Genomic DNA, 17264 nt, shown 5'->3' with positions numbered 1-17264 from the left:
GTCCCAAAGGCTTCTGCGAACATTTATAGAATTCCTAGAGATGGAAATAACCCCTGTATCAGGAAATGCCAGGCATGTTATATTCATAGCATGCCTATGGCTCAAGGGTCAGGAGAGAAGTGCTTGGCCTGACATGTAAGGCAAGCACGGGTAGAGCCTGTGCCTAGGGCCAGCTCCCCACAGCCTGCTGTTTCTTATTACAGTGCCACCTCTTTGATCTTCCCTGATGGGGAACTTTCCAGTAATGTCTGTGGTTTGTAATATGAGGTGAATAAAAGCCATGGATAAATGATAAGGAGCACTGAACAAGGCTGGCCCTCTGGGACATGTCTATGAAGAAAAAAGAAGACTCCAAAATTAAGGCTCCCTCTCCTTTCTCCTCCGTGATATCTCTGCCTACCATGTCTTCAGACATCATATCGGTTATTCTATGATTATTCCCAAAGGTGGGAAATATCATTCCCACCTATCTATATATCTATAGTACCTATAATATCAGTTCTTCTATGATTATTCCCACAGGTGGGAAATCATTTCTCCCAGAAAATGGAAAGTCTTCTAAAAGTAAATTCAACTCAATTTAACAAAGAATAATAATAATATCATATAATTAGTAATTGCATAGTAATAATCATATAATATTATATAAATAGTCATAAGAATTACTATTTACATAGCACTTTAATGTTTATAAAGCACTTTTACATGCATTTATCAAATACTCTAGATGATGGCCATTGTGTTGGGCAGAGTAAGAGATGAAAAGTTAATTTAAAAATCGGTTCTGTCTTCCAGGAACTCTGAATCTAGAAGGATGTTAGTTAGTCACATGTATTATGGCACAGACTATATTCTATTGCAGAAGCATAGACAAAATACAACAGCAGAACAAGAGAGGGAGAATATCAGGGAATCTTTGGAAAAGAAGTATCATTGGAGCAGAAGATGTGGATATGAGATGACTAGGTTGAAGTCAAAGCTTTCAGACCTATTCAACAAACAGCAAATCTTTAATCCATCTGGAGTTAAAGTATATATTAAAAAAAGAAAAAACAGCAAGTCAGTAGGCAAGGCTAGACCATGAGAGAGACAGCAGGGAGGTGGAAAGTGTAAGCAAAGGTTGAAACATGGGCTCTTGCCAGGTTATAAAGAGCCTGCATAGGTTTAGCATATTATTTCATTGCTAAGAAGTCATCTAATGATTTAGAGGAAATAAGGGCAATGGTCAGCTATATCCTCTAGTAAATTAATGGATGTTGAAGTGTCGAGAGGTTGGGAAGTGTGGCAAGCTGTCAGGAGGCTCTTCCAGGTGTCGTCTGAACAGCAGCAGCAGCATTGGTTCAGGGGGAAGAGGAGAGAGGCACAGGACAAATCAGGACAGAAATAAGGTTTGCAAGTGCTTGAAAATGGCAGTGGACTAGAAGAATGTGTTCAGATGCATCAGATTTTGAAAGGTGCCCAGAAAAAACAATAATATATAAATACAAAGCATATGAACAGGAGAAGGCCCAAGAGATAATATAATACTCAAAAATGTTGATGCCTTTGAATTACCTGGAATTATTCTAGTCTCGCTGTCTTTGTTTTATTTGACATTTGATCAAGACCTACTATTAAATATATTTATAAAAATCTATCAATATATATTTTTAATTGTGTGTGTGTGTGTGTGTGTGTGTGTGTTTTATATAAACACAGGGAGAGAGAGAAAATCACATTTACATATGAATACCCAATCCAAGAAAATAAACTGATCTAATTTAATTTAACCTGTACTTTCACTGGGCAGAAGAAAAATATTAATGTTACTAATCTAGGGAGAATCTCATTTCAGGTTATTATTCACTCAAAGACACCCCCTTGCCAGAGTTCTTTCTCCCTATTCTTCCTTCCTTCTCTTTCCCTAGATGGCAAAAGAGAAGAGGATTTGTATTTAGGCAGTGGTGTCTTCTGGACACCCTCCGCACCACTGCTACCCGCCAGGCCTCTGGTGAGGTCTGCAGCTGAGGAACTTGTGATTTTATCTCTTGGCTTGGTTTGGACCCAGGGGACCTTCCTGGCTGGGCCAGCCTCTTTGAGACACCTTTTAGAGCAGCACAACCCTCTGCATCTCAGTCAAATCCTTCATCATGCCCTTGTCTGCACTCTGCTCTGCAAACTTGGCAGCTAGGTCTACCTGTCTGTCCCTACTGTGGCCCTCTGACTGACCTGCTAAATTCTAACTCAGCTCCTTGAGTATTCCTCACGGGGTCTGAAGCAACTTCTAAATCACCTTCAAGGCATACAGAACTCAGGAGAGATTTGGGCTTGCTAACTCAGTTCTACTATCTGCCCAACATTGTCATGCCTCCATTTCACATTAATGTAGCCATCCATGTCAAAGTAAGGGATCCCTATGGGGTGTTTTTCTTATAGTATCCTAAATAAGAAGTTAGAAAAACTCCATCTGCTTTTGGCTTTTTCCTTAATTGATCAATACACTTCTATTCTAGAATTAGGGTTCAGAAAAGGAATCTATAAAATCTATAAAATATCCAAATTTTTAATCTCCCTGCCTTCCTCCTTTTCACAGCATACCAAGCTGGAAGGGCTGGTGGTCAGGAATCTCCCCCAACTTTTAGCGCAGTAATTTTTAGAGCCTACTCATCATAAGTACAAAGGTTGTTGTAAAGGCAATGCTATAACCACTAAGGAGGGAAACCTAATAAAATGGGTATATCTACACCACACAAGGGGAGATTCATCCCATGGACACAATCTTTAAGATGCTGAAAGGACTATGGGGCATGATTGCCACCATACTATACACAGCAACATCACCTCTTCATCCCTGTCCTAGCCCAAATGAGAACCTGATCCAACTCCATAAATAGAACACCAACATGGAAATCTGTAACCTTCCAGAAATGGTATCTTCCAGTAGTAGAAAGAGCCTAAAGGTCTGAGACAGGCGGCATAGGAAGGCCATGTCCTAGGGTGTAGGGAGAGGTCCTCTTAGATATCAGTGTTGAGAAAGACCAGAGTGAGGATGGGGACAATCAGCAATGGCCGCCCAGGAAAAATAACAGTGGAATTTGCATGGCAGAAGGGATGGTGGGAGCAATGCAAGGATTGGGATGTGGCAGCAGAGAGCAGCTTGCAATCTGCTACAGCAGCAGAGGTAAGCGCCTAGGAAGAGCACTCATCTCTGTAGGAATAATAGTTGTGTAGACTAGAACCAGCTATGACTTGACTATTATTCATGAACTTGACAATGGCAATGTGATGGAGGTAAGCTTTAGAATGGGAAGAAGTTGGGCATCCTGGAAGTGAGGCTTGAAGCCATTCTGGACAGGGATATATTTACAGTAGCTATTCAAGGAACTTGGGTAGAGGTAGAGAAGGCAGCATAAGGAGAGGGTTAACCTATAACTGGGACCTGGGACTTTGCCCTTCTGAACTAAAAAGGCAACAATTAAATCTAACCATGTACAGAATCATAGTGCTGTACAATGTTCAGAGTCAAGTAAACAAATGAGAGTTGTTACTCAAAAACTGAAAAATGGGAAAGGAAAAGACTAAAAAGGTCTAGAGTGTATGCGACAAATGAGAAACATGTCTATTAACTACAAAACTGCTACACGTCTAGTGTTATTCCCTGGAATAAGATCCTTTTGTCCAACCCCTGATTTGTTTTTCTGGTTGAATCTCACTGATTATGAGGGGAACTGACACTCCCTGACTTTTCCCAAAATTTCCCCAGACAGATCCAATAAGGGTGTGTCATGAGTATGATTGAACGAGACTTCCAAACTCCCATGAGACATCTTCTGCTTCCTCTTTGACCTGCTCTTGTGAGTTAGACCTGCTAGAAGCCCCACGAAGGTCCCTCTGGAATCACTGCGGAAACTACCTCCCTACCTTGGGGTGCTCCCTGGATTGATATTTTAGGAAAATGAGGCTACTTAGATGAAAAAAGGATCCTTGGAGCCTCCTTCATTCAGGGTCATTTGAAAGAAGCATGGTCTTATGCTCCCCAGATCTCCCAGAACTTGAATATGGCATCCGCTTTCTGCATTTCTGCTTTTGGCCCCTCTCTCATCTGGCCTCCGATGAGGCTGGCCAGAAGTCCAGAGCTTCAAGTCAGGATCTTTTGCCATTCTGGCAATGCTTCCTTAATGCCAAACTCTGCTGTCTCATTTAGCCATCTCCATCCTCTCCTAGTGTTCTAGCAGTGTTCACTAGTGTGACTAGTATCCCTAGTAGTCAACAGCCCCATCTGCCACTTCCCTCGTGTTTCCCTTTGAAACTTCTACTCCATCTGTTTATTTGCCCTTCCCAGCAGGAGAACCAGAAATGGAAAAAGCTGATCTTATGCTTATGCTTAGGATTATGTCTAATGATATTTCTAGTGTGTGAAGGACAACAAAAAATAAAGATCAGCCTTCATTTTTCCAAAACCCTTCCATGTGTCTGCACAAATCCTTATGCATTGTTTGAGAAATGTGATATATTTCTTTCTGACTCATTTACATTTACTGTTAGTCATCAAAAGGAGTCAGAAAACCTTTTGGAACTTCTCTCTACGAACCAGGAAGTTGCATTTCCCCTCCAGTCACAACCCCACAAGGCTCAAGTTGCGAAGTAAACTTGCCAGGATGCTGGGCATTTGGCAAGATGCCTTCTCTTTGTCATCAGAACCCTTGTCCCTGTGGCAGAGATGAGCAAGACAGCCCATGATCCCTGTAGTAAGCATAGTCCTAGGATAGCTGGAGACCACCAAAATGGACACAGGGATTCAGAAGAGAAAAATACAGGCCAGGCACAGTAGCTCACGCCTGTAACCCCAGCAATTTGGGAGGCCAAGGTGGGCAGATCACCTGAGGTCAAGAGTTCAAGAACAGCCTGGCCAACATGGTGAACTACCGTCTTTACTAAAATATACAACAATTAGCCGAGTGTGGTGGTGCATGCCTGTAATTCCAGCTACTTGGGAGGCTGAGGCAGGAGAATCACTTGCACCTGGGAGGTAGAGGCTGCAGTTAGCGGAAATCACGCCACTGCACTCAGCCTGGGCAATAGAATAAGACTCCATCTCAAAAAAAAGAGAAAGAGAGATAGAGAAATAAAACACACATTTGTATTTCCCATTCTCAATGGCCCCAACAGATCTTTCATCAGAGAGTTAGGTCCATGGTTATCCAGTCTCAGAGTACATGGACAAGCCTATGGTCACACCCTCCTCTAACGTAAGCCACTCCCCATTCTACCAACAACCCCCACTTTCTATATTGCCTCTTCTTTAAATTGACTTCAGGGTCTGAGCCTTCTGGTCACTAAGTTTAAAAGTCAGATGAACATAGGTAGTATCATCTAAACTGAGCAGTAGAGAAAAATCTGATGTGGTAGTACTAGAGTCTCCCAACTCTCCAGATGGACCACATGATTTTATTTTTCTTATTTCAAAGGAGTTGATGTTTCACACTACTACAGAAAAAAAAAATGGAACTTTGAACTCTATTTCATACTCAGTATAGCTGACTGAATGTACTGACATGTTTCACGCTCTTTCGCATGTCTGATACCCACACTCCTGTTTCCTCCCAATGTTGAAGATAACCCTTGAGGCTTGGTAACAGAACAGTAGCACGTGATTTGCTTTACCACGCAGTGCCTCAACCATCATAGGTAGAGAGCGCTCTTATCAACCAAACAGACACCATCCCTGGCATTCTGTGCTGGCTTTGTTGGTTTTAAATTAATTAAAGTTGTTTTGTTTTTGTTTTTAATAAAAGAGGAAGGGATAAATGAGTCACAGCAAGTAGCCACACTAAATTGCTACCAGATGTTCTGTAGTTAGGCATGAAAGGTAAGTATTCTTTTACAGTCAGGCAGCTTTCTCATATTAGAGCAGTACTGTGTTTCAGAAGAGGGCCAATGTTTTTACTGACTTTTCTAGATAATTTTAAAGACATTACAAATTTTGGTGACTGCTGGATATTTTGAGAATTTTTTAAAACTGAATTCTGAGCTTAGAGCACTTTATAGTTGCAAGGTTCTTGGACCCCTTCCTCATCTCCGAGCCACACACCCCAAGGAAAAGAAAAGAAAATGCAAGTGGAGACATTTCCTATAGAAGCTCATTCTCTCCTTCCAAGTACTATGGCTGGATTCTCTTTGGCACTGGCTCATCTCCATGCTCTTGGAGCCTCCTCCACATTACAAAAGGAGGGCTTTTTCATTTACATAACCTTGGTCCCCTTGTTTTTCAATAGATCTTCCTGCTCAGCTGCCATTAGAATCTGCCTATATGCTTCCAAATTATATGCCATTTTCTCTGCAAGAATTTTCCAGCGTTCCAATGTCTTTCTTCCCACTATTCTATTTGCACAATGGCAGAATTGCCGTGAGATTCAGGGCATTAAGGCACTTCTTTCCTGAGTTCAGCAGTGACATAGAGTTCTCTTCATTCTCTTTCATAGCCTTTGGTTATTTTAATTAAGAGACTCTTGCAGGCCTCTTGCCCAGTACACTAAAATTTAAATTCTCTCCAATTTATAATTAGTAAACATCATTGGCGTCATCTCTTAGACGATCAAAACATCAATCCTACAGCCCCAGCCTACCTATCTCAGCAAAAGAAAGAGAACCGACTAGATTTTTTTCAGAATGGAAATAGGTATAAAATGTATAATGATTTACCTACTGTCCAGCAACTCATCTGGCAGTTGGAGTACTGCAAATCTTAGATTCATCTTGCAGTGCAGTTTCCTTCATAGTGACCCCAGAGTCTGTTAATTCTTATGTATAAAGAAATTTCACAAAGAAGTCCAGCTCTTCTTACTGCTAGAAGGATGTGGCCTTCTGTCCCTAAGCAAAGGGACCCATTTAACAGATGGATAAAATTTTAGAGCTCAGTATTGGCTAAAACCCTACTCTGGATCAAAAGTTTGTTTTTAAAGTCCATTGCAGATTGCAGAACAACTTTAAATGACTCATAAATAGGAACCAGAGAGGTAACAAAGATCTGAGGTTCTATGTGTAACTAATGTATTGAACAATTTAAACTTGACAGGTACACAGAGAAAAATGGTGTTTTCTCCAACCACTGGGGACTGAGGAATTATGCTTTTTAGAATCTCCTTGTCCCTCTCGAGAGCAAATGCTTTACAGACTTAGAGGCAGATTCCATAATGTCCAGGTAATGTTTAGAGATTAAAAACCCTACCTGATCTAGTTTAAAACTCCTCTTTTATATAATTTAAACCTCATCTGCTTCACTCTCTACAAGGCCAGCCAGTCTTTCGTTCAGGAACATGGAGAGTAGACAAAATGGGTCTGCTGCTGTTGTGTACCCTTCTCTTCCTCCCTTTCCTCCTGTTCCTCTTTGTCTCTGGCATATTTAAGGAGAAGAGGATTTACAAGGAGGCAAATGTCTCTTCCTAAATAGAATATGTTTGAGTTCTTTCTCTGTTGTTATTGTTCCTCTGACTAATAATAATGCTGCAAGGTACATTCTCAGTACCTGGTGCTATATATATATATATATATATATATATATATATGTATGTATATGTATATATTATATATACATATATATATGAATTTATTTAATTATCACAACTCAATGAGATGGTTACTTTCATTATCTCCATTTCACAGATGAGCAAACTAAAGCCCAGAGAGGTTCCCAGGCTGACATAGCTAGTAAATGGCAGAACTGGTATTGAAACCCAGCAGGTGCAGCATCCAGGCATTTAATGCCTGTCTGTCTATTGCAGGCACTTGAATACTGACTCTCTCCTAGGACATATAGGTTCTTTGGAGGCTCCTTCAGAGGACTCTGCATTGCACAGTGCACTGATATGAGAGATTCTTTACTGGTTCAACCTCTCATAATCCCCATTTCTTGATCTCAATCCCTATTGAGGTAACCTGCAATTGCTTACGACTGGGGTTCTTTGTCTGGTGTCCAGTCCTCTTGGTAACTTAGATACCTTCATAGCATCCACTGAACACACAGGAAAGTCCCGTGTCCCTACTGTCCCAATGGTGGGGAGATCTACTCCTGGACCCTCTCTCTCTCTGCCCTCAGATTGTTGCAATTCTTTTTAGACAGTAATATTATTTTTTAAAAAAACAAAGACAAATCAAACCCTTTCCTTGTCTCTGAGTCCTAGTCTCTTAATTCTTAGGCAGTTGAAAAATCACTCCATGAGATGTGTTGTTATTATATATATTGTATCATTCAAGAATGAGAAGATCTAGGGAAATAATTCTTCCCCTTTCCCCTTATATTTGCTGAGATGCTCTCCATCTTTATTTGAGGGCTGAGAACCAAAGCTGTTTGTCTGGTTATAGGGCCTACAAATTGCAACAAAGTTTGGGGTGATTGTGCTCTTTTGTAAATTCCATGGAAAAATGTCAAGTTATGTATGTGTGTGTGTGTGTGTGTGTGTCCACATATTTCCTACAATCATTTGTCTTACTTTTTGAGAGTGTGCCAACTGCTGGTGGAAAAAATATCAAATAAATACAAGGAGGTCCATGCTGTGAGTAGCTGGAATAAAAATACTGCTGTTTTGATGGAATGAACTTAGTACTAAGTTTATAATAGACTAATTCACCCAGAATCAACTTCCAAAACTGGTTTGCCTTAACTCATTTAACTCAATTTCAGTTAGCCTCATGACAACTAATGTTTAAAATTCAGAATTAAAAATGAAACATTGGCTGGGGGCAGTGGCTTACACATGTAATCCCAGCACTTTGGGAGGCCAAGTCAGGCAATCACTTGAGGTCGGGAGTTCAAGACTAGCCTGGCCAACATGGTGAAACTCCATCTCTACCAAAAATACAAAAATTAGCTGGGCATGGTGGCGGGTGCCTGTAGGCCCAGCTACTCTGGAGGCTGAGGCAGGATAATCACTTGAACCCAGGAAGCTGAGGTTGCAGTGAGCCGAGATCATGCCACTGCATTCCAGCCTGGGTGACAGAGTGAAACTCTATCTCAAAAAAAATAATAATCTTTACCAAATAATATGGGTATTATGGCTGAGTATTTATGACTTATTTTCGTATTGCTAATACTTTATCACATATAGGAAATAATGAGATTGTTATATATCGTTGTGTCTTTTTCTGTTCCACTTCATTCTGAACACTTGCATGATTCTTTAGCCATTTTGTCAAATAAAAGACCATTTCTTTACAATTTTGAATTTCTGCTGAAAATATTTAGTGGAATAAAATTTATTCCATTAAAAATGAACTTTTTGATCATTATTGCCTCTTTGCTGCTTTTCATTTATTATAAGAGTCTATGAACTCTCTATATATTTTATATATACATATGGGCCTGGGAGGCAGAGAGAGATACATATATATTTTAATTAAATTAAAAGAGAGATACATATATATTTTAATTATTATGCATACATACATATGTATGCATTAACCAAATTAGCACACTCTCAGAGCTCATTTCTGTTTAGTGAGATACTCATATTTTAAAAGAAAATAAAGAAAAATGGATACCTCTTTTGATCACCATTCCATGTTATTTATCAAGATATCTAATTGATAAAGGTTTTGTTTTGCTTTGAGAAAGTCTCTCTCTCTCTGTCTCCCAAGTTGGAGTGCAGTGGTATGTGATCTCGGCTCACTGCAACCTCCGCCGGGGCTCAAGTGATCCTCCTGCCATAGCCTCCCAAGTAGCTGGGACTACAGGTGTGTGCTACCATGCCTGGCTAATTGTTGTATTTTCTTCAAATATGAGGTTTCATCGTGTTGCTAAGACTGGTCTTGCACTCCTGGGCTCAAATGATCTTCCCGCTTGGACCTCCCAAAATGCTAGAATTGCAGGCATGAGCCACCATGTTTGGCCCTAATTGATCCAGTTTTAAAATGCAAAATTATGCATCATTTCCAAATAAATTTATTGTAAAAATCATAAAATTCTGAAAAGGTTTTCAAAATGGCACTGGAATGTTAACAAATTAATACTATCTGTGACTACTTTTTCCATTCTGCCAAAACCTGATACATCACCACTGAAGTATAGAAATTGGTTTCACACAGTCAACATCATACTGAATGGGCAAAAGCAGGAAGTATTCCCCCTGAAAACCAGAATAATACAAGGATGCCTACTCTCACCACTCCTATTCAACATAGTATTGGAAGTCCTGGCCAGAGCAATCAGACAAGAGAAAGAAATAAAAGGCATGCAAATAGAAAGAGAGGAAGTCAAACTATCCCTGTTTGCAGATGCCATGATTCTACATCTAGAAAACCCCATAGTCTCTGCCCAAAAGTTCCTTCAGCTGTTAAGCAACTTCAGCAAAGTTTCAGGGTACAAAATTAATGTACAAAAATCAGTAAATTCCTACACAACAACAATAGCCAAGCCAAATCAGAAACATAATCCCATTTACAATTGCCACAAAAAGAATAAATACTTAGGAATACAGCTAACCAGGGAGGTGAAAGATCTCTGCAATGAGAATTACAAAGCACTGTTTAATGTGCTCAAAGCAATTTAAAGATTCAATGCTATTGCTGTCAAACAACCAATGACATTCTTCACAGAACTGGAAAAAAACTATTCTAAAATTCATATGGAAACAAAAAAGGGCTCAAACAATCAAGGCCATCCTAAGCAAAAAGAACAAAGCTGGAGGAATCACACTACCTGACTTCAAACCATACTACAAGGTTACAGTAACCAAAACAGCATGGTACTGGTACAGAAACAGACTCACAGATCACTGGAAGAGAATAAAGAGCTCAGAAATAAAACCACACACTTACAACCATCTAACCTTAGACAAAGCTGGCAAAAACAAGCAATGGGGAAAGAAATCCCTATTTAATAAATGGTGCTGTGATAGCTGGCTAGCCATAAGTAGAAAATTGAAACTGGATCCCTTTCATACACCATATACAAAATTCAACTCAAGATGGATTATAGACCTAAATATAAAACCTAAAACTGTTAAAAAAAAAAAAAAACCTGAATGATAACTTAGGAAACACTATTTTAGACATAGGAACTGGCAAAGATTTCATGATGAAAATGTCAAAAGTAACTGCAGCAAAAGCAAAAATTGACAAATGAAACTTAATTCAACTTAAGAGCTTCTGCATAGCAAAAGAAACTATCAACAGAGTAAACAGGAAACTTACAGAATGGGAGAAAGTATTTACAAACTATACATCTGACAAAGATCTACTATTCAGAATCTACAAGGAACTTACACATACAAGCAAAAAGCCCCCTCATTTAAAAGTGGGCAAAGGACATGAACAGATACTTTTGAAAAGAAGACATACATGCAGCCAACAAGCACATGAAAAAATGTTCAATATCACTAATCATTAGAGAAATGCAAATCAAAACCACAGTGAGATACCATGTCACTCCAGTCAGAATGGCTATTATTAAAAAGTTAAAAAATAAGAGATGCTGTTTGAGACCAGCCTGGCCAACATGGCAAAACCTCGTTTCTACTAAAAATACAAAAAATTAGCCAGGTGTGGTGGCATGTGCCTGTAATCCCAGCTACTCAGGAGGCTGAGGCAGGAAAATCACTTGAACCCAGGAAGTAGAGGCTACAGTGAGCTGAGATCACACCACTGCACTCCCTCCTGGGTAACACAGCAAAACTCTGTCTCAAAAGAAAAAAAAAACCCAGATACTAGCGAGGCTGCTGAGAAAAGAGAACTCTTATACACTGCTGGAGTGGTGTAAAGTAGTTCAACCTCTGTGGAAAGCCTCAGATAACTGAAAACAGAACTACCATTTGACCTAGCAATCACATTACTGGGTATATATCCAAAGGACTATACATCAGTCTACCATAAAGACACATGCGTGCAAATGTTCACTGCAGCACTATTCATAATAGCAAAGATGTGGAATCAACCTAAATGCCTATCAATAACAGATTGGATAAGGAAAATGTGGTACATATACACCATGGAATACTATGTGGTCATAAAAAATAATAAGATCATGTCCTTTGCAGGAACATGTATGGAACTGGAGGCCATTATCCTTAGCAAACTAATACAGGAACAGAAAATCAAATACTTCATGTTCTCACTTACAGTAGGAGCTAAATAATGAGAACACATGGACAGAAAGAAGGGAACAACAGACACTGGGACCTACCTGAGGGTAGAGGGTTAGAGATCGGAGAGGATTAGAAAAAATAATAATAAAACAACTGTTGGGCACTATGCTTAGTATCTGCGTGACAAAATAATCTGTACACCAAACCCCCGAGTCACGAGTTTACCTACATAACAAACTTGAACATGTACCCCTGAACCTCAAATACAAGTTAAAATATTCTTCAGGCTCATTGAATAAAAATCCCATAAGGATTCAAATAAGTTATATACTCAAGATTATAAAAACCTTGTAGTCACTAACCGTCACAAATCTAAAAGGGAATGATTAGAAATATAAACTCATTGTATTTTAAGAAGATTGACCTCTCAGAGAAATTCATGTTAGAGCCCTTAAAAATCCCCCCACCCCCAAATCACACCTGAATGGATCCAAAACCTTCAAAAATAAGTTAGACTTCAACATTAGGAGAAATTCTAATGTGGCAAATTGGTTTTAGACAAAGCATATGTTTACTTTCATAATGAGGGTTGAGAGGACAGGACAAAGTCATCATAAATCACTTGGTAAAGTGTGTTAAGTTTTTAATTTACAAGAAAGAAAATGGAATAACTCAGAAATGCTGGTATCTTACACCCTTGCCAGGATTCTCATGCCTTGAGAGAGTCTGAACTGGGGCCTTTGTCCTGGGAATCACACACCACCAGAAGAGAGGCATAGTCTCCTGAGAGTGCTGAGTTTTTACATCCGTAAGCATGAGCAGCTACACAATCTACAGGGCTAGGTGTTCAAAAAACAGTAAGGATTTCAAGGTAGTGACAACAGAACATTAAATTAAGCCTGAGGCCCTGCTGAGTACGGATGCTGTGCAGCTACCCAGGTCACACACCTGAGGCAGCCAGATCTATGAGAACAACCATTGCCCTCTACTTTCTCTTCCACCCTCTCTCTTCTCATCTTCTTTTTTATTTGCCTTATTTTTCCTTTAAGTCTACTTTATGCATTTCTCTGTTAACCTTCACATCTTTTTTTCTTAATGCAAAGTCCCTGGGTAGCTAATGGAGGGAAATTCTGAGCTTAGATATTTCCTTGATGGATGTTACCCATGATCAACTCAGTTTGAAAAGAACATGCTTCCTAAAGATACTCAATATTTTCTTAATTTCCTCTAAATCTGCCCATTAATGCAGTATCTGGCCTCCTAGCAGAAGCAGAGGACTTTTCAGAAACTTAAGAAATCAGTAGTATCAAAATAATCTCTTCCAAACCATAAGATGAAAATGTACTAACTTTCCTTCTTTTCCCCTTTAATTGGACTTCCTGTGGGAACTTCCTTTCCTGTTAATAGAATGGAGGTAAGAAACTGTTACCAATGTTTCCAATGTTTTGTTTTGTGGGGTTTTTGTCTGTTATTTGTTTTTGTTTGTTTGAGAGAGGGTCTTGTTGTGCTGCCCAGGCTGGAGTGCAGTGGAGTGTGTTTTTATTTGCCATGCCATTCATTGAGTGTCTACTATTTGCTGAGCACTGTAACGTTTTAGAAACTTTCTAATTTCTAATCCTTTTAGTAAGTATGACTAAATGACAGGTAACCTCTACTGAATACTTACTATGGATCAGGCACTATGCTGAGCTTTATATGCATTATTTAAATTTATCTTCAAGACATCCCCATGGAATAGGTACTAATATTATCTCTATTTTACAGGGAAAAAAATCCTAAGAAAGCTTCTTTGAACTGGAGAGTTCAAGTGACTTACACAGCTAGTAAATGATGAAGTTAGAAATGAGACCCAGAACTGCCAAACTCTCTCTCCTAGCTCTATCCTATATATAAGGAGGTATCCCTTATAACATTTTGCAACTTATAGTGTTTTATTTGCAGTACTTATTAAAACAGACTTTCATAAAGCTCTACGAAGTGTAATTAATTTTAAGGCACCATTCTTAACACATAGGCTATGTTTAAAAACAAGCAGCAGGATACAAAATTTCAGTTAGATAGCAAAAATAAGTTCAAGAGATTTCTAGTATAGTAACTATCATTAATAACAATGTATTGTATTCTTGACAATCACTGAGAATAGACTTTAAGTGTTCTCATCATAAGAAAATGGTAAGTATGTGAGGTAATGCATTTGTCGGATTAGCTCAATTTAGTCATCCACAACGTGTCCATATTTTAAAACATCATGTAGTACACAATTAAAAAAACACAGTTCTTTTAATTTAAAAAAAACTTTTTAAAGAAAGTTTTACTGTTAAAAAAAGTCTTAAGAAATACCATTTGGATATATATATTGCTCTGAAAATCATGATATATATTATATGAAAAATTAAACTTCATAGTTTTAACTATGAAGTAGTGATTTGTCATAATTGACCACAATCCAACGTGTTAATGTGGTATCAAAAATTCTTAGTTCAAAAAAAAAGAAAAAATTCTTAGTTGATTTTTTAATCTAAATACTGCTTTAATAATTTTCATTAATTTTAGGTTTATCTAAACTAAAATTTTAAAAAGTGCCATTTAAAAACCCTCTTTCTAAAAACCAGGCAACAGGCCAAATTTGTCTTGTGGGTAGTACTCGCTGATCCCTCCCTTAGAGAATGAATTATGTACAAAGACACTAGACACAAAAGAATAGCAGCAGTTCTCGTTTGCTTTGAAGGTTGGAAGTGGCATAGAATCTGTCATTACCTTTGTTGGGAAAGTTCAAGGAGAGATAAGGCAGTTGCTAAAAAAGGGAAGATTTTCTGAACCAGAGGAGAGGTACAGCTATCAAGTGTGCCTGTGCCAGGGAGGGAGGGTAGTAAGGTGTGGAGTTTCCACCAGAGCCGTGGGGTTGTCATAACACAAACATGCCATGGCTGGTCATCTGGAATGCCCTTGGACAAAGTATTATGTGTTCAAAAGGAGTAGACATCTCCCTCATAGAAACTTGAAGATAACATTTTAAAATGTTCTATTGAATGTGATTCATACATTTCAAAGTAGAGAGAAAAAGGAGCAAGAGGTGCACTGAGAATTCTTTACCTACTCCCTTTGAACACATAGGGTTGTCTGTTATAAAAGAAGTTAAAAAGGAGATCTGAGATCAAATATCCATTGTTGCCTCTACAAGAAAGGGAACTTTACTGAAAGAGAAGTCCACTGGGTTAGGTTGTAAGGAGGCAAGAGAGGGACTAGCTCCATGCGCGGTATTAACTAGCATTTTTAGAAGCTAGTCTAGCTGGTCATTCCAAAATGACCAGCATTCTGTGAACAGATCCCTGTGACCTCTGTCCCACTGTTCAAATAAGCAACAGGACCAGCTGCTTCTAGTGTTGCCCCATCAGCCGTCCCAAGAACTGCAGGCGGAGAAACACAACTTTAGCTGGACATGGAGGGGTCTTGTCACTTACAAAAGACAGCAGAAGACACCAATGCAAATTATTGGCATTCATCTCACTCCCCAGTTCTTGCCACGAGCTCCTTTTTAAAATGTGTGAAGTGAGAGATTTACGGGGTTGAGCAACAAAATGTCCCAGTTTGCCTTTGTGTCTTGCATCTAAAATTTGATCACTGTATAAAATTTAAGGTTTATATTTCTGCACAAAAGGAGAGGAAAAAGGAAGTGGTTGAAACACTGAAACTATAACTAGGTAGTTGATACATAAACAGATTCAGATCTATATAAATATAGATAGACAGATAGATACATACATACATACATAGAAAGAGAGAGAGAGAGATGGTCTTGTGTGTGCCTTACCTTTTAGAGCTAATCCAAGCACTGAAAACACTACCAAAGCCAAGTCCTTAATCATCACAGGAAAATCATGGAAATGAAATGTAGAAAACTAATAATAATCGTATACTTTGTATGTGTATTTTTTTTTCCAGCACATAAAGGGTTTTTATAGGCTAGTGGTCATCAAGCTGTTAGGAAGAAAAAACAAAACTAAAACCAAGATCTTCTCATTTCTATTCAAAACCTATCGTCTTTTTCTTTTGTTTTGTTTTGTTTTGTTTGCATTATATACTTAATACTGTAAAACTACTGAGAATTCAATACTATTAAGTCATTCTGAGGTTGTTCCAAAGATTTTTCAGGGCTGTTATTAAAAGCAGCAGCAGAAATTCAGACAGAGGGGTTCACTGTTAGTTGATTGTTAGTAATCCTTATCTCTGAGGCTATTTTCATTAATTTTTCTTTTGTGTACTTTTTCTTAGTTTCCAATTTTTAAAAAAAATGTATTTTGATATATAATTAAACATAAATGTGTATTCTTTTTTAAAATACTCATGGAAAATGAAGAACAGCATCACTGAATAGTTAACACATGACAGCAAAACCTGCATAAATAATTCTCAGCTCAGAGACACTGGGAAATATTTAACTTTTACATGGTGGAGTTTTTTCTGTTAAGTGTAAAGGGTCATACATGCTGTCATTCATCTCTGCCTTTATGCCGAGATAGTACATCAACACGTGAGGCCATTTTGTAAACCAGTTTGAGATATTTCTGGTTACTACTTATTATCTAGTTTCTAAAAGCACAGCGTAGGAGCTGGACGGGTGTTAATTCCTTTCCTTCCCATCCTAAGAGTCATGGCTGACACCTGTTTAACAAAGATGGGTTAACAAGAGAAGGGCATAGCAAATTTATTTGATCATAGTTTTACATAACATGGGACCCTTCAGAATGAAGACCTGAAGATACAGGGGAAGCAATACATTTTTATGCAGGTTCAATGAAATATGAACAGCTGTGTAGAAATATGATTAGACACAAAGGGTATGATCTAATGCTAATAGACTGAGTGGGGAAACTAGCCCATCCTGCCTGTTCAGATTTTTCTTAGCCTCTCTGTGCAACACCCCCTCCTCCCAGGTAAGAGGTAGGCTCTCTCTGGAATGAGGGTCTGAATTTCTTTATGGCCAGGTGTTACACAGAAAAGCTGGGGGTGGGTAGAGCAAATGTTTAGGTTTCATGGCTGGCCTGGAGGGTTCTGGTGTCTACGATCTGTCTTGGTAAAGAGGGATTCTAGTGTGAAAGGATTGCCTTGGGGGAGAAAGAGAGGAGAGACAGGAGGGCAGAAGAAGGTCAGAGAGGCTGTTTCTGAGGCAGCTTCTTAGGCCTTCACTTTGCGGTACTGTATTCTGAG

General features: G+C 38.8%; 1 protein-coding gene and 1 long non-coding RNA gene across 3 annotated transcripts in view; one reads left to right on the top strand and one right to left on the bottom strand.

Annotated features, from left to right (window-relative positions):
• The window catches only part of LOC135276047 (uncharacterized), a 142493-nt gene that overhangs the window by 81776 nt on the left and 43453 nt on the right, over nucleotides 1–17264 (bottom strand). The gene's annotated exons all lie outside the window — the stretch shown is intronic.
• Nucleotides 1–17264, top strand: part of MUSK (muscle associated receptor tyrosine kinase) — a 127708-nt gene that overhangs the window by 75456 nt on the left and 34988 nt on the right. For both annotated transcript variants that reach the window (XM_064379005.1, XM_064379002.1), the window contains one exon: nucleotides 13464–13470. In XM_064379005.1, coding sequence (XP_064235075.1) covers nucleotides 13464–13470 — 7 coding nt within the window. The remainder of the gene's footprint in view (nucleotides 1–13463; nucleotides 13471–17264) is intronic.

The sequence above is a fragment of the Aotus nancymaae genome, unplaced genomic scaffold (assembly GCF_030222135.1).
Source record: "Aotus nancymaae isolate 86718 unplaced genomic scaffold, 86718_ANA_hifiasm-v0.15.2.pri h1tg000003l, whole genome shotgun sequence".
In the NCBI taxonomy this organism is placed as follows: domain Eukaryota; kingdom Metazoa; phylum Chordata; class Mammalia; order Primates; family Aotidae; genus Aotus; species Aotus nancymaae.
This window is presented reverse-complemented; position numbering and strand designations above follow the sequence as displayed.